Genomic DNA, 18,544 nt, shown 5'->3' with positions numbered 1-18,544 from the left:
TTATATTTTGTTTATCTTCTCTTTCCGTTTTTCCATCATTACCTTTCCTCCTTTTCCATTTCTGTTTTCTTATTTTCAACTCTTTACCAGACAACATTCCTACAACATCCAACATTTTCCTTATTCTCCTATTTCTATCTTCTTTATCCCCAATCTCCCCTTCCCCTCCTGAGTTGTCCTTTATCCCTTGTCGGACAACCACATCTCCCCTCTCCATTTGGATTTGCGAATCCACTCGCAAGCGTCAACTGATTTTGCAGTGACCGCTCGTTTCCCCCACCCAGCACCCCCCAGAAAAGATTTCACTTTTCATATGTCACAAAGGTCACTCTTTTAATTCCCTCCTTATTCTCTCTATTCCATTACCTTCCCTTATTAATTCTTGTCTATACTATCTATGTTTTCCTCTAATTACAGATACTTTCACGTATGCCCATTGTCTCTATTCACTCTTATACCTCTTTACCCGCATACATATCAATCGTGATCATTTTTACTCTCATTACCCGTCTTCATCCCTCAGTCTATTTTTGTAATTGTTCTGCAAATTTTCGTGCTTCTTCTGGATCCGAGAACAGTCTGTTTTGTTGTCCTGGAATAAATATTTTCAATACCGCAGGATGCTTCAGTGTAAATTTATATCCTTTCTTCCATAAAATCGCCTTTGCTGTATTGAACTCTTTTCTCTTCTTTAGGAGTTCAAAACTTATATCTGGATAAATGAAGATTTTTTGCCCTTTATACTCCAGTGGTTTGTTGCCCTCTCTTACTTTTTCCATTGTCTTCTCCAGTACCTTTTCTCTTGTAGTATATCTTAGGAATTTTACTACAATAGATCTTGGTTTTTGTTGTGGTTGTGGTTTAGGGGCCAATGCTCTATGTGCCCTTTCTATTTCCATTTCTTGCTGTAGTTCTGGACATCCTAGGGTCTTAGGGATCCATTCTTTTATAAACTCCCTCATATTCTTGCCTTCTTCATCTTCCTTAAGTCCCACTATCTTTATGTTATTTCTTCTGTTATAATTTTCCATTATATCTATTTTTTGAGCTAGTAATTCTTGTGTCTCTTTAGTTTTTTTTATTAGATTCCTCCAATTTCTTTTTTAAGTCTTCTACCTCCATTTCTGCTGCTATTGCCCGTTCTTCCATCTTGTCCATTTTTTCCCCCATTTCTGTTAAGGTCATATCTATTTTATTCACTTTCTCTTCTGTGTTGTTTATTCTTCTTCTTAAATCATTGAATTCCTGTGTTTGCCATTCTTTAAATGACTCCATGTATCCTCTAACAAGAGCAAGTATATCCTTTACCTTGCCTTTCCCTTTATCTATTTCACTGTATTCTTCCTCTTCTTCTTCCTCTGGGTTGGCCATCTGTTGTTTCTTTGATGCCCTTTCCTCCTCTTCTTTCTTGTTTCCATTGTCTTCTGTGGTCTCTTCTTGCTGCAGGTGTTCTGCAGCTGTCGTTGCCGGCTGTGGAGATCGACTCCCCAGCTGGTCTCCCCTCCCGTCGGTGTGTTTTTTTTCATGCGCATCGCGCTATGCGCAACTCCTCGCGGTTGCGCACTTTTACTCGGCTCTGTGAGCCATTGTTGTAGTTCTTTTTCTACCGACCTGAGGTAGTGGGCTCCTCTCTCCCCAGCGGGCCTCTTCGGACAGGTAAGGCCTTCACCTTTTTCCTCCGTTGTCTTCTCTTCCTCTCTTCTTTCCGTTGATTTTGATATTTCTCCTTTTGTCTCCATCTTCTTTCCACCTTTATACTCACTTTTCTTTAACTTGTATTTCTGTGCCTTTGTATTTTCTCTTGTTTTTCCCGACTTTTCTGGAGAGGGCTGGAGTTCACCGTCCGGCCACTACTCCATCACGTGACTCCTCCTAACTCCCTGGTACTTTCACGTCAACTTCCACCTGGGTCCTGGCCACCCCTGGGCCAGAGCTTCCAAAGCTAATTATCACCATGTGCCTCCTGATGACACAAACACTCTCTGCAGTCTCAACTTCACTACTGAATCCTACAGGATCATCATCTTCCCTACCACCCTCTCCTATCCCCCTGCACCTCTCCTTACTCTACCCCTCTGAGGATCCCAACCCACCAACCCTCATCTCCCCTTCAGTGACCCACCCTACCCTCCACCTCTGATCTTCCCAACCTCCCTCCTCTAACTTCCCCTACCCACCTACCTCTCCCCAACACCCTCCACTTCACCGACACTCTGACCCCTGTTTGATCCTTACCATCCTGACATTCCCTACCCTCTCTACTCATACCTGCCCACCTCCCCCTGCTCCCTCCCATAACCACATTTCCTCTTGCCTTTGGGACATGCTCCTCCCCTGCCCCCTCCCCCCCTACCATTTTGTTCGGGTGCCTTCCGACATTTTTCCCTGCCTTGATAAGGGGCTCAAACCTGAAGCATTGGCTATGTACCTTTATCTTTGTCACATAAAGTACTGTTTGACCTGCTGTGTTTCTCCAGCTTTGCATTTTTACTTCAACTGTGGTTTTTGCAAACTTTCACCTTTGACTTCTGACTACCGCAAAACTCTGTGAAATCTCTTCGAGGGAAGCCTAAACTGAAGCAGTTCTCCTTTGCTCTCCGAAGGGAGTTCTGTGGGATTCTCTCTCACTGCCCCCCCTTCTGTAATCCCTGCTGCTGTCAATCTCTACAACCATGTACTCATTCAGACTCAATTCCACACCTACGTGCCTTCCTCACTACTTGCCTCTGCTGCCATCTTGTGTCACCTAGTTCCCAGGTCTGATTCCAGGCACACACAAGTATCTTGGATACCTACACAGCATTGACTACTGCTCTCTTCACTTCTCCCAATGACTCATATAATGTGGATATCACCGGAAACCTGCTCTTGCACTGACACATCTCTGGACCTCATTGGCCATGGCCTGCAGCAGACCCCTCCTGTACTTCATATAATGTGGGATACACACATTCAACTGCCAGGTCTACATTCATCTGGCATCCATCAAGAATCGCAAGCTTGCCTCCCTAGAGACTGATGCCTCTGCAACCCTCAACATAGGTTCACACTTGGCTCCGGCTCCCTATGTCTTGGTCACCAACTCCAGCATGGGTCCCAGCTGCCCGCCCAATGGACCTCTCGCATCTTCGGTTGCCCACTCCTGCCTCAGCTCCGGCTGCCTGCCCTCTGGAGTTCCTGACATCTCAGCCACTGACCCCAGCCCGGGGCATAGCCTTCTACCTACTGGAATCCCCGAAGCTTCAAATGCAACTTCCAGCTTGGACATTGGCTACCTGCGTACTGGAGCTCCTGACAACTCAGTCACCAATTCCAGCCAAGGCCCTGGCTGCCCACCCTCCTGAGATCCCTGCTTCTCTCATGCTGACTTTCAACTGGATCCCAGCTGCCTTCGGGCTAGAGCTTCCAACACTGACGCTCACCATGTGGCCCCTGATGATGCATTCCTGACCTCACTGCTGCATCCCATGGGATCAACCCCCACCACCACTCTTTAACCTCTCCTATCCCCCTGCACCTTTCCTTACTCTAGCCCATCTCCCCCTCAGCTCCCCTTTTCTTCCCAATCTCTAAACCCTCAGACCCTCTCATCTCACCTTCTTCCCTCATGACCCACCCTACCCTACATCTCCTCCTTTGATTTCCCCAACCCTCCTCCTCCCTCCCCTACTCTCCCCTTCTGACTTCCCCTACCAACCACCTCCCCCCTATCCTCCATCCACCTCCTTGGACCTCCCCAATCCTCCTCCTCCCCCAACACCCTCCTCCACACTGATTCACTCTCTGACACCTGTTTGGTCTTTAGCATCTCTGATGAGCTTCCCCTCTGAGATGGAGTGCTTAGTCCTTACCTTCGTCCCTCTCCACCCACACCTTAATGAGTTCCACGCACGCCATGATGTTTTCATTGCCACCCATCTCCAGGCCTACTTCTACGACTGTGATACTCCACCACCTCCCCCCACCAAAGACACCTTCTCCCACTTTAAGCCTTCTTCCTCCTCTTGGACATCTCGCCTTGACCAACTTCTCGCTGTGTTTCTTTTTATTTCCAATTGCTGCTGAAATATCAAACGTCTCAACTTCACCAGTCCTTCTCAAATTCTAATCTCACTTCCTTTGAAGCTCAGTCCTCCACTCTTTCCACAATCTCAAACTCATTATCAAACCCGCAAACAAGGGTGGTGCTGAGGCCAGACGACAGCTTTCAGGCACCTTTTCGTACTTACTTACCCCTTCCACAGAACCCTCACCACAGCACATCAAGCCACCATCACCATCTTCAACCTCATCACCTCAGGTCATTTCCCAATCTCATTGTTTCCCATCCTTGCACTGCCCGGTTCTACCTTTTACCCAACATACATAAACTCAACCATCCAGGCAGACCCATTGTTCCGGTTGCTCTTGCCCGCTGAACTAGTATAATCTTACCTTGACTCTATATTTTCTCCCTTGGTTTAATCCCTCCCCACCTACATCCGTGATACCTCACGTGTCCTCCAGCTCTTCAATACTTTAGATTACCTGAACTGGACTGCCTATTTTTTTTTTACCATGGACGTCTAATCCCTTTACACTTCCATCCCCCTTCATTTCTTTCTTGGCAAGAGATTACCCTCCCCCGCCTAGTAGAACTTGTTTTCATTCTTACTAACTTCTCCTTTGATTCATCTCACTTCCTTCAAATCTAAGGAGTAATCATGGGCATCGGTCCCAGCCATGTCTGCCTGTTTGTGGTCTTTGTGGAGCAATCCATGCTGCAGCCTGCACAGGCAAGGCCCCACAACTCTTCCTCCTCTATAATGTCATTAGGGCAGCCTCATGCATCCTTGATGAGCTTGATAACTTCATTCACTTCACTGCCAACTTCCACCCTGATCTCAAATTCACCTGCTCCATCTCTGACAATACTGTCCTCTTTCTTGATCTCTCTGTCTCCACCTCGGGAAACAAGCTTTCAACAGGAATATTTTACAAACCCACTATCTCCCACAACTACCTTGACTATACTTCCTCAAACCTAGCCCCCTGCAAGGATTCTATTACCATCTTGAAATTTCTGTCTCTGCTGCATCTTTTGCCAAGATAAGGTCTTCTAGTCCAGATTATCTGAAATTTTCACTTTCTTCCACAAACATGGCATCCCCTCCACCACCATCAACTCAATCCTTATCCGCATCTTCTCCATCTTCTCCATTGCCCGCTCATCTGCCCTGGCCCCCTTTGCTCCAGATGTAACAAACACAGGATTCCCCTTGACCTGATCTACCACCCCCTGCATCCAAAACATTATCCTCCGTAATTTCTGCCACATACAACATGATCCCACTACTAGATACATCTTCCCCTCTCCTCCCTTCTCTGCCTTCCAAAGGAACTGTTCCCTTCGTGACTCCCTCATCCTCTCACTGATCGCGCACCCCCCCCCCCCCCCCCACCACCATTCCCTGTGGCTGCAGAAAGAGCCACACTTATGCCCACACCTCCTCGCTCACCACAATTCTGGGTCCCAAACAGGCCTTTCAAGTGAAGTAACACTTCCTCCTACATCCATGAGAGTGTTCTACTGCATCCGGTGCTCCCATTGCGGCCTTTTCTACATTGGAGAGACTGGGTGCAGATTGGGAGATCGCTTCACTGAGCATCATTGCTCTGTCCATATCAGTGACAGGGATTTCCCAGTGGCCAACCATTTCAATTCTGCGTCCCACTCCCATACTCAAAGTCTGTCCATGCCCTCATGTACTATCCCTCCAAGACTAAATTGGAGGAACAACACTTGATTTTCCATCTGGGCACTCTCCAACCGGCTGCCATTAACAATGACTTCACCGGTTTCTGCTAACCTACTCTCCATTCTCCCTCCCTTTCTTGTCTTATTTCCCTTAATTGTCCACCCCTTTCCCTCTATTCACAGAGCCATCCCTCCTCCCCCTGCTCCCTCCCTCCTTCATCCACCTATTACCTCCTGCCTTTGGGACCATGCTCCACCCCCTACACCTCCCTCCAAACCATTTTGTTCAGGCACCTGTCCACACTTTTCCATACCTTGATGAGGGGCCCAAACCTGGTTATGTATCTTTATCTTTGCTATATAAAGTAACTATGTGACCTGTGTGTTTTTACTTCAACCAAGTGTCTGCAGACTTTCGTGTTTTACTTCTGGAATACTTCTTAGTTGGGGAATGTATGTTGACGGATCTGGAGTCAGGCTCTGTGGTGAGCAAGTCAACTGGTTACTGCCAAAAAATTGGTCAGGAGGTTGTGTACTGGTGGATTTTATGATGATGAATGTGGTTCATATCAATCCCACAGGTGGAGGAAAACTGTGTCCGAGTTGACATGCGAAAAGGGATATGGTTTAATTCTGTAACACAGAAGCATTTCATTGCCAAATTTCACTTGGAGAAAAATGGGGAAATTGGGTTGTTCCCTTGGCATGGGGAAACTTTCTTGGCTGACCACAGAGACAACATTACCTACACCATATCAGCATTTGCAAACCAGACCATTAAAGCTACTCAGAAAAGTTACTCTTTTGAAGCATGGGATAGCAATGAACTATATTAGCAAAACAGGATGGACTCTGTGTTACATTAAATTTGACAGGTGATGCATGTGTCACACTGATTCCAGATTCAGAAGATAACCTGACAAATGTCATTAATGCTTTGAAAACAATTAAGAGATTAATTTGGCCCATCTAAAAGGGCAGGAAAATCATGCTCGGGTTGGCTCTCTGATTATTTAGGACTAGGGAGTTACATTAGTACAAATCTTGATCCCCATAACCGTATTCTTCGGAATGGCTGTTTGTGGGCGCGACAAGAATATGATGATTCAACAGGACTAAGGTACGGAGGAGCGTGTCCAACGAACGAGAGGAAGGAGATGATGCCCGTGTTTGGGAATATAGTTGACCTGATTCCACTTGATTCAGAATCTTTTTAGCATGTCGTTAATCCATTTATTTGTCTATAAAATTGCAATGGTGATTTTTCTCTGACCTAAAGAATGCAATTTTTGATGTTTATCATAACTGTATCAGATTGTATTGTGTGAGATTGTGGAAGTCTCAAAAGGGGGAGGGGGGGTAAAGAATGTGGAGGCAAGGAACTGCCTAGTGTAGACCGATGTAGATTGATCAATGTTAATCAATGCTTGAAAGTGCCTTGCTGCACTGTGAATGTTGAGAGGTCATAAATACTTTAAGAGAAATTAGAGGCCCAATGATGTGCATTGCTTGGTAACCCCAGGCGAGCTAGGAAAGGGGAAACTAGTTTCTGATTGGTTCAGAAAAAGATGTGCTTTGTAGATGAATAGTGTGCAGTTTTAATGCTGATAGGATGATGTTTGTCACATGGGAAAAGACTGTTTTGTGATTAGTTAAGGCAGATTGTGACAGGAGTATACAAACCCATGCATTTGTATGTTCAGGGAGCTCCTTGATCCTCTACGGGGGTGACCAACCTCCCACCAAGCTTGTGTGAACATAAAGAAGTGGCGAGAAACGAAGTGTTCGAGCCCTCCATTTCTTACAATACGTTTACTGAAGAACACAGGCAGTCACTGGGTTACGAACAACTCATATTTACGAACGGGCTGTTCCCCAAATCGTGAGTGCGCATAAATGTGCTCCCAATTCACGCATGAGCATAAAGTTACCTCACGAATACTAAGTACCCGTTCCACCTTACATACAAATTCGGCTTATGGACAGACTCAAGTAACGGAACTTGTTCGTAGCTTGGGGACTGCCTATAGAGCACTACCCTGGACCTGGATGAAGGGGTTTGAAAAGTGACCATCCACACTATTTGGGCTATTGCATGATTCTAGTGCATAGAGACCAGACCTTTCAATGATGACAGCTAGAGTAGCTGTAGGACAGCAAGTTCTCGCACCTCCCTCCCCCCACCCCCCCCCCCACCTCCATCTCACATACTTTGTTATTGCTTTCAATTGGTGAAGAAGAAAAGTTAGCCTGGCTAGTCTTTGCAGAATATTATGTTCATCTTGCTTTAATTTTGAAATATTCTGGGTTTTCTTTAAATATACATGCAGCACCTAACAGGACCTATTGGCCCACAATTACACCCAATTGATTTACAATCCCAGTACTTTTTGGATGGTGGGAGGAAACCAGAGCCCCTGGGGAAAACCCATGCAGACAGGGAGAGAATGTACAAACAGACAGTGTGGGAATCGAACCTCAGTTTCGATCGCTTGCGCTTTAACAGCACTGTGCTAACTGCTATGCTATCTGTGCCACCCTGTCAAGTTGAAGCAGAAATGGCACATTTTTGTACTTTTATTCAGCTCCACTATTGAAGTTGCTACTGGTTACTTGATCTGTTGGGGGGGGGGGTGGGGAGGAGGGGGGGGGGGGGGAGAAACACTCCAATTTTTCCTTCACTAACAATTGCCAAAATATCTGCAAGCTGAAATTGTAGACTGTCTAAATATGATGATTTAAATGATAATAGTTCACCAAATGCTTGTTTCAAGTTAAAGATATGATGGCCAACCTTGTTACTGTCCATCAGGTGTTTTCTGTACAAACTTTGATGTTTTAGAAGAGTTTACCATTTAATGTTCAGGGCACTGTTCAATTTCTCCACAGCATGGTATTGCGTATGTAACATTTTCAAAGTTTTGGTGCAGTCAGTGCTCCCCAACCACTGTTTGTAGAGCTGCTTAATGGACTGATTTACTTCAGGGGTCTGCACCTTCACTGTTGTGTAAAGCTCCTCAACTTGCTGCAACACATCCTTACTGGACATTGATTCCTCTGCTCGTATTTGGCCTCCGCCATTCAGACACCCTGTAGACAGCAGCAGAACATGACTTATTTTTAAAAGGAGACATTAAGACATCTTAAAAAAAAAAACAGAATTACATGTGAAGGATAACTCTTTAAATCAGTGGTTCTCAATCTTTTTATTTCCACCCACATACCACTTTAAGTAATTCTTGTGCCATAAGGGATTACTTAAGGTGGATGTGAGTGGGAAGGGAAGGTTGAGAACCACTGCTCTAGACCCAACTGTTACAGAACTATTTTACTTGAGGAAAAACCATCACTGGCCCATTTCCATTGGAGTTATGAAACCGCACACATAACGAGTCAATGAGGTACGATTAAAACAGTGGTTTTCAATCTTTTTCTTTCCACCCACGGACCACCTTAAGCAATCCCTTACTAATCACAAAGCACCTATGGCATAGGGAATACTTAAAGTGCTATGTGAGTGGAAAGAAAAGGGTTGAGAATCACTGATTTAAATCTTTAAAGATAATTGCATTCAAACTCGAACGTCAGTCATTGTGCACATCTAATACCACTGTAAATCCCACTGCAGATAGGATGCTTCAAGTACAAAATTAGTCAGTAATACAATATTAATTCCTGTTTATACTTATAATTGGAACTGCCAAGGTGATCTCATCCTATAAACACACCTGTTAACATGTGGGGATAAAGTTCCAGGATGATAGAATTATAGGGTAACAAGTTTATATAGCTGCCATCATTGCAAAAGATATTATGCTTTTTAAAATTGGCCTGGAATGTTGTTGCATTCTGATTTACAGGCTTCATATTTTTATTTCACGAGAAGACTTTGCAAAAGATTTAGCTTTAAATGGTGAGTATGCTACTAACTGAGTGTAATGTGATATATCTTAACCGGGCACTTTCCCAACTCTTCCTGCAATGTACAATACCATTGATGGGCAAAATGAGGTGATTGTAAAATACCATATATACTCGTGTTTTGGGGACCAAATGTTTTAGGTCAAATTTGGGGGGTTGACTTTTACATGGAATCAACTATTACACTATATACAGTATCTAACATTTTTACATTCCGTCTTTTCTATCTTTGACATTTTTTTCCCCATGTGTTCCTATTTTTAATCTATTGTAAATGGTTAATATAATAATAACCGTAGCACTAAAAGCACAACTAATGACTATTTTAAAAAAAATCAAGGCATGGAGAAGTTATACAGATAGTTTCTATTACGGGCACATGGTCGAGAAATATAAAACAGAAAGACAGGATACAAAACACATTACTGGTATTTTAAAATAAGGTCCAAACTGCATTAAATTAGCACCTCTATTCATTGCAGAAATTGCATTCAAATCCTTTGGAGGATTATCAAAATATGATGCATAAATATGAGGGAAGTGCAATACCTTAATCTGGACAGATTAACCTGATGCTGGCTTCTTTCCAAGGGTTCCCCATCTATGATCACATGGAATGCTGATCTCTCTAACTCTGTACGAGGAATTAGGAAGTGGGCACTAAATTATGCCCGAGTCTCAGGTGGCAAAGACCCAAGACTTAACCATGAAACTCTGCTGGCTTGTATTGAAGCTGCAAAGTCGATCAAGAATCCCTATCCAAATCACTGGCTCCTCCGAGCCTACAAGAAGTTTGATGGCGCAAAAGGAGATAAACATTTTCTCTGGTCTAATGCTACAGAATCCCAGCAAGACTAAGTGGTTCCAATGAAGCAAGGAGCATAGTGTACGATGCAGCTTGTTTATCACACCTCATTTTTAATTTAGTTTCTTTAAAATCTCACCTGAAGGGCAAGCCATCACTTCCACAAAATGGTATGTCAACTTTCCACGCTTCAGTTTCTGTACCAAGTTTTGAATATTCCTAAATCCATATGCTAGTGCGAAGCGGAGTAGAACATTCCCATCCTGTTCCAGAGTCACCTCCTGGAAATCTTTATTCCTATAGAAAGAAAAATTACAGATCGACAAGTCTCATTCATTGTCAAAAGGAAATAAAATCAAGGTTATGTTTATTTAAACAAGTTCATCAATCCTCAAAGCTGGTAGATTCCTTTCGATCTTTCATAGTTTTAAAAATGTAAAAGGTGTCCTGTTTTCACGTGTAGTATCAGATGTTGTTGAATATGCATATATACAATTGAGTCAGGTAGTTATTGTCAATTAAGTCAGGCTGTCTCATTAAATACGTACGAACACAGTTAGTATGGAAATTATGAAGAAAAGGCTGAGTCCATGGCCAGATCAGCTGTGACCTTACTGAATGGTAGAACAGGACTGTTGGACCAGGTAGCTGACTCCTGCTCCAATTTCTTAAGCTCTTGCCATTATTTCTGTAAATTCTCCAGCCCATGACATTTGTATTTCCATATTCTTCCACTTCTAGTTTCTTGTGCACTGGTGATTTCCCTAGCCCTTATCACCTTTGTCACTGTGAAGTCCATAGTATGGAGGTGGGATATGGGAAAGAAGGTAGTGAAATAGCCAGTGGATATATTTTCTATTCTTCTTCTAGTTATTTTACAAAATATTAGTTTCTTAAATTTTTGTCGGTGATAAAATGACAGCCCTATTAATCAGTAAAGTAAAAATGCCCAATTATTATATTCTTTTAATTCAGTGCTGTTGTCATTGTAGAATCATTCAGCCCCTCACATCCATATGGAACTTTGTATATTAATCCCGACCTGCACTAGCTGTGTCTCCTTTGATGACTTGTTTTTTAAGCATCTGTTTAAATATCCATTAAATGTAGACACTGTATCTGTCTCCATCATGTCCTCTGACAACGTTACAAATGTCAACCACTTGCTGTGCACATTTTTTCCCCCTAAAATCCCATGTAAAATTCCTTGCTCTCACCAAAAACCTATGTCCTCTTGTTAGAGATACCTCCTCCATGGGAAAAGATTCTGACCATCTACACCCCTTTCAATTTACTGTATATATTTCTATCAGTTCACCCTTCATTCCTTTGCTACAGGGGAAAAAAAATCCCAGCCTCTCTAATATAACCCCGTTACTAAAGTCCTCCAATCCCCAACAACCTGGTGAAACAAAAACCAGAACCATGGAGAATCTCAGCAGGCCAAACAGCAACTGTGGATCCAAAAGTGCATGTTGCTGTTTTGGGTTGAGACAGTCTTAATGCAGGGTCTTAACTTGCAATGTCGACATTCTCTTTTTTGCCACCACAGTTGCTTGGCTTGCTAAGCTCTTTCACCATTTTGATTTTTGCTACAGATTCCAACACCTACAATTTCTTTGGTCAACATACTGGTGAATCGCATCTGCATCTCTCCAGTGTAACCACATCCCTTCTATGATGTGGTTACTAGAAATGCATGCACATCTCCACATGTTTCAAATTTACCCTGCTGCAGACTTAGAAAACCTTGATTACTATCCATGTTTTGTGGCAGAATTGTAATAGGAATTATTCCTTTCTTGGCAAACAAGCACTCTGGTAATAATTTAGTAGTAAAGGCATGTAAAAGCAGCAGATTTTATCCGCCCTAATATTAATGAGGCAGTAACATTGTAAAAACATTGTAAAATCCTAGAGGAGTAGAATTCCTGATTAGACAGGAGTTAGATAAATCCTTTACAAAAAAGGAAATAGAAATGGCAATAAGAGATATGCCAAATGGAAAGGCACCTGGTGAAGATGGGTTTTCTATAGAGTTTTATAAAACTTCTTATGCTTATATATTTCCTATTTATAAGGATGTTTTACAACAAATTTATGACACTTTTCGGTTACCTGAGTCTTGTTCCAATGCAATAATTAGTTATACCAAAAAAAGATAAAGATCCTTTACAGGTTTCTTCTTATAGACCAATATCGTTGTTAAATGTCGATTATAAAATTGTAGCAAAAGCTATGGCTAATCGATTAGCTCAATATTTGCCTAAAATAATACATAGTGATCAAACGGGATTTATAAAAAATAGATATGCGTCTGATAATATTTTGCGTTTAATAACTTTGATAAATAAATCTAAATCTCAGATGAATTATCCAATAGTGGTTTCGCTGGATGCAGAAAAGGCTTTTGATAGAATGGAATGGAAGTTTTTGTTTAAAGTACTTGAGAAATTTTGTTTTGGTTCTTCATTTATTGGATTGATAAAGGCTTTATATAATAGTCCGAAGGCCAGAATTGCTGTCAATGGGCAGATTTCAGAATCTTTTAATTTAACAAGGTCTACTAGACAAGGATGCCCATTGTCACCTGCTTTATTTGCTATAGTTATTGAGCCTCTGGCACAATTAATACATCAAAATGAAAATGTTAAAGATATGAGAGTTTTGAATGAGGAATAGAAGATTAATCTATTTGCTCATGATGTTTTATTATATTTGGTGGATCCGGGTATTTCTTTACCAGCAATTCAAGAATGTTTAGAAATTTATGGTCAATTATCTGGTTATAAAGTAAATTGGACCAAAAGTTAAATTTTAAAAATTTGTAAAAATGATTATTCAATATATAAAAGTATTACAAATTTGAAGTGGACCACACAAATTAAATATTTAGGAATTAATGTTAATACGGAATTTCAAGATTTATATTCAATTAATTATCTTCCTTTAATAAAAAGGATTAAATTAGATTTGATTAGGTGGAAGGATTTGCCTTTGGGTCTATTAAGGAGGATTAATACTATAAAAATGAATATTTTTCCTCGAATACAATATTTGTTTCAATCAATTCCTTATTTTTTAAATAAAAGTTTTTTTAAGGATCTATATAAAGCAATTAGAGACTTTTTATGGAAGGGAAAATTTCCGAGGGTAGCGATGAGAAAGCTGATGTGGAATTTTCAATTTGGAGGTTTAAGATTACCGAATTTTCAACATTATTATGAAGCAGCTCAATTTAAATTTCTTAGTGCATTAATGAATATGGATGACCCGCCCAGTTGGGCAAAGATAGAAATGGCGGTTATTTCAGAAAAATTTTCTCATGAGTTTTTGTTTCGATGGAATAAAAATTTATTACGAACCTATGATGTCCCAATATTGAAGCATTTATTAAATTTATGGACAAGTAAACTTAATAAATTGGGGCTCAAAAATAAATGGTCTGGACGATTGCCATTATATAACAATCAACTTGTTCCTTTTACAGTCTCCAATATTACTTTGAAACAGTGGGAAAGGAAGGGAATAAAAAATTTATCCGATTGTTTTTCTGAGGGATGTTTTTGTTCTTTTGATGAATTACAAAGGAAATTCGGTATTAGTGGAAACTCTGTATTTGTGTATTATCAATTAAGATCTTTTGTAAAACAGATATGTGGTCGACATATGATTTTATTGCCTGATTCTAATTTTGAGGAATATGTACTTTCAATACCACAAAAGGGATATATATCTGATTTGTATTGTAATTTACAAGAAATTGATAGTAAAAAAGATTGGGATAAGGATAAGTTGAAATGGGAAAAAGATTTAGGTTTTATAATAGCTGAAGAAGCCTGGATGGAAATTTGTCAGAATAGTATTAGGAAATTGGTTAATGCTAGATTAGCGATGATTAATTACAATTTTATTCATCAGTTATATTTAACACCGGAGAAACTAAAAAAGTTTGATCTTAGTAAGTCGGATTGCTGTTTTCGTTGTGACCAGACGGCTAATACTTTTTTGCACACTGTCTGGCTTTGTGATCGATTGCAACAGTTTTGGAAGGGTATTCAATCTATACTTAATAGTTTATATAATATTTGTCTTGTATTAGATCCTGGTATATTTTTATTAGGGAATATGCAATCATTAATTGATTTAGGTTTAAAGGATTATCAGATTTCCTTTATCTATTTAGCTTTAGCTGTGGCCAAGAAATGTATAGCTCTTACTTGGAAAGATAGAAATATATTAACTTTAGATAGGTGGCCTTTGGAGATGAAGTTCTGTTTGACTATGGAAAGGAAATCTTTTTCAATTCAGGATAGGATGTCTTTTTATAGGTTGAAGTGGACTCCGTTTGTTAAATATATGCATTTAAGTTTGATTTAAATATGTTTTTAAGTTTGATATTTTAGTATTGATAATTTTTTTTGATGTTAGTATCTTTATTTGTTATGTTTTATCTTTTTGTGTAAGGTGGTTTCTTTTTATATAATTATTGTTCATTTTATTAACTCTTCACTCTTTATTTTGGGGGGGGGGTTAGACTAATTTTAAGCTAGGTCATTAATGTTGTGTACTAATTTGGGGGGGGGGGGTTTAGTTTATTTAGTCTGCCGATGTAGTATTGTAATTTTTATTATCTTATGTTTAATCTTTTTACTGTAACTTTCTATTTTATTCATGTTATAAAATCTTAAATAAAGTTTAAAAAAAAAGCTAGATTGAATATAATTATGGAAATGTTCAAAGATGTACAAGGAATAAATGTTCTAATTTAAAATAAAATCGATCTTACTAGGCTGAGATATAGTTTACCAAAACGTAGACCAGAAAATGCCACTTGCCGTAAAGCTGCACCTGAGCAGTGAGAAGCAGAGGAGATGGAGGTTTAAATTAAATTTTCTCCCGTTTAAGGAAAAAGGGGATATGAAAATCTGAAGAACACACAGAACAAGACGAAGCAAAATGTCAAAAGTTATGGGAAATCATAAAGGCAGACCACTGCAGAAAGCTTGCAGGTTTATAAAGTACTTGGGGTGAAATTAAAATCTTTGAGGCAAAGGCACCTGGGAAAACAATGGCCGATAAAAACCAAAGAAAATCCCAAGATATTTTATGAATATTTTGAGAGAAAGAGAACAAAGGAAGAAAGTTGTATTTGGTCATAATAAAAGACTAAATATGGAAGTGGAAGATACGTATATATTCCTGAATAATAACTTTGTACCTTTCTACATAGAAGAATGCTATGAAAAGGGGGTTTGCATTATCATGTCAATGATTGGAAATTATTAGCATGGGCCTTACTACGGGGGTCCAAACATTATAGAAATGGATTAACTGCCAGTATTAAATGGAAGGTAATGCCTAAAGCAAAGTACTGTAGATGTTGAAAATATGAAATAAAACAGCAACATTTGAAATACTCAGTTCAAGCAACATCCATGGTTGAGAGTGGCCAAGTGTACTTGAAGATCACTAACTAGAAATGTTGAATGCATTTTTTCCCCCCACAGATGGTACCTGATAGGCTGACTATTCCCACATTTTCTATTTTATTTTGGATAATTATATCCCAGTCCTTTAAAAAGAAATAATAGGATACAGTACAAGCTCTATATTTTGCCAACCCTTTGCTATAAGCACATTACCCGAGGACTGGAATGTTGCTGATGTTGGGACCTTTGTTTGGAAATAGAAAGGGGACTGATTGGTGAATGAGAAACTTGTCAACCAAATAATGGTGGTTGCCAAATAGGTGGAAACAAATTGATGGAATTATGAACATGTAAAGGTATCAGATTACTGAAGGGCTCTCAACACAGATTTGTTAATGGAAATGTGTGTCAGACGAACAATTTTTCTTTCAATGAGGTAACAAAATGAGCCTCAGTGAGTGTAATGCATTTGTTAGTTTAGAGCAGCCACACTCAACATGGCCCACCTAGGCGCCACAGCAATTTAAGTAAAAACCTTCAAAATCTGCTCCAAGATGAGGTCTTCCAGTCTGGATCATCTGAAATGTCCTCCTTTTTCCAAAAACATGGCTTCCCCTCTACCACTCAGCTCTTACCCTCATTTTGTCCATTTCCCGTTCATCTGCCCTGGCCCCCTCTGCCGCCAGATGACATAGAAACAGGATTCTCCTTGTCCTCACCCCACCAGCCTCCGCATCTAACAGACGATCCTCCGCCATTTCTGTCACCTTCAACATGATCCCACCACCAGACACATCTTCTCTTCTTCACTTTCCATATGGATCACTCCCTCCATGAATCCCCTGTCCACTCTCACTAATCGCACTTACTCTGCGGCCGCAGGAAGGGGCACACGTACCAACACCTCCTCCCTCACCACCAGTCAGGGCCCCAAACAGTCCTTCCAAGTGAAATAACACTTCACTTGTGTATCTGCAGGAGTGATCTACTGCACCTGGTGCTCCCATTGTGGCCCTCTCTAGATCAGAGAAACTGGATGCAGATGGGGAAATCACTTCACTGAGCACCTTTGCTCTGTATGCATCAGTGACAGGGTTCTCCCACTGGCCAACCATTTCAATACTGCGCCCCACTCCCGCGCTCACGTGTCTGTTCATGGCCTCATGCACTGCCAAACCAAGGACACCCACCGTAAATTAGAGAAGCCACACCTAATATTCCATCTGAGCACTTTCCAACTGGACGACTTCTTCGATTTCTGCTAGCCCACTCCCCATTCCCCCTCTCTTCCCCATCCCTCTGTTTTCTTTCCTCCAGCTCGTTTGCTGGTATGCTATCTTTCCCTTATCCACCTATTACTTCCTGCTTGTGAGACTGTGAACCTCCCCCACCATTTTGTTCGGGCACCTGCCACATTTTTCTTATACCTTGATGAAGGGCTCAAGCCTGAAACATTGTTTATGTATATTTATCTTTGCTATATAAAGTACACTGATTGACTTGCAGAGTTTCCCCAGGTTTATGTTTTTACTTTGTAAAAGCCTCGTTTTCTTTTGGCAGATAAAAATCAAAGAAAACTCTAAAATATTTTATGTAAACATAATTTTTTTTGTAGTTGTTAGGACAGAAATACAGAGGAAACCAAAATGTGACTGTTTCACTTCCAAGGGGGCCGTAGCCAAAAAAAAAAAGGTTGGGAATGGCTGGTTTAGGGAGTAGAAAGAAAAATTTTATTGGAGCCAAAAGAACGTGGCAAATTGCATTAAAATGGTTCAGTGGCGGACAGGAAAGTACAATGATTGAGGTAGTTTTCAGGATGACAGCTGAGTTCAGAGACGTTCTGCAAGGCTCTTATTCACTATGGTTTATCAAAAATATTTTAGACTTAAATGTAAGAGCCAAAACCAAAGAACTGTGGCCAACGGTAAAGGAGAATACAAGGTTGTGGGAAGATAGATATCAATAGACTAGTTTGGTAGGTGGAAAGAAGGCAAGTGGAACATAATTTGGGGAGATGCAAAATCAGACATAGTGGGCAAATAAGCAAGGCAAGAAAGATCACAAGTAGTAGATTACCAAGAATTATTAATACTGAGAGTCCATGTCTACAAGTTCGAGAAGAAAGCAAGGTAGATAGGCAAGATGGTTATGGAAACAAAAAAGACATTGGACAAGACAAAGAATCAATATACCTGAGGGGCAGGGATGGGTTGATTATCTGAAAAATGCAAGGCCAACAAATTTCTGGGATGAAGATAATGGCATTCTTGAACTATCTACTGCAAAATTAACAGCAGCTCAGTGAGTGAAGTGAAATTCTCAAAGGAGTCCTCAATGGTATAATTTCTGGTTGTAGTCTGAAACACAAAGCTAGTCAGAGTTCAAATTGACATTCATTCAAGCAAAAGCAGGGAGATCACAGTGAATTTGCTAGAAAGGATTGTTAGGCCACAACACTGTAGGAAGGATGTGCTAACATGAGAAATGGTGCATAGGAAACTTATTGAAGACATTGCCAAGAGTGGAAAATTATAGTTACACGGAGTGACTGGCTAGGTTGCACTTGATTTCTTTGGAACGAAGCAGAGGGGAGATTTAACTAAGCGATAGAAAATCAGAAGCCTAGATGGATGAACATTAAGAATTAAT

The 18,544-nt window shown here is 40.7% G+C and overlaps 1 protein-coding gene across 2 annotated transcripts in view; it reads right to left on the bottom strand.

Moving 5' to 3' along the window:
* Positions 1–6,547: 6,547 nt before the first annotated feature.
* The window catches only part of narfl (nuclear prelamin A recognition factor-like), a 40,294-nt gene continuing 28,297 nt past the window's right edge, over positions 6,548–18,544 (bottom strand). For both annotated transcript variants that reach the window (XM_069906802.1, XM_069906803.1), the window contains 2 exons: positions 10,603–10,760; positions 6,548–8,827 (listed from right to left, as the gene is read on the bottom strand). In XM_069906802.1, the coding sequence (XP_069762903.1) occupies positions 8,586–8,827; positions 10,603–10,760 (400 nt within the window). In that variant the 3' untranslated portion in view covers positions 6,548–8,585. The remainder of the gene's footprint in view (positions 8,828–10,602; positions 10,761–18,544) is intronic.

The sequence above is a fragment of the Narcine bancroftii genome, chromosome 12, assembly GCF_036971445.1.
Source record: "Narcine bancroftii isolate sNarBan1 chromosome 12, sNarBan1.hap1, whole genome shotgun sequence".
NCBI classification, from domain to species: Eukaryota; Metazoa; Chordata; class Chondrichthyes; order Torpediniformes; family Narcinidae; genus Narcine; species Narcine bancroftii.
This window is presented reverse-complemented; position numbering and strand designations above follow the sequence as displayed.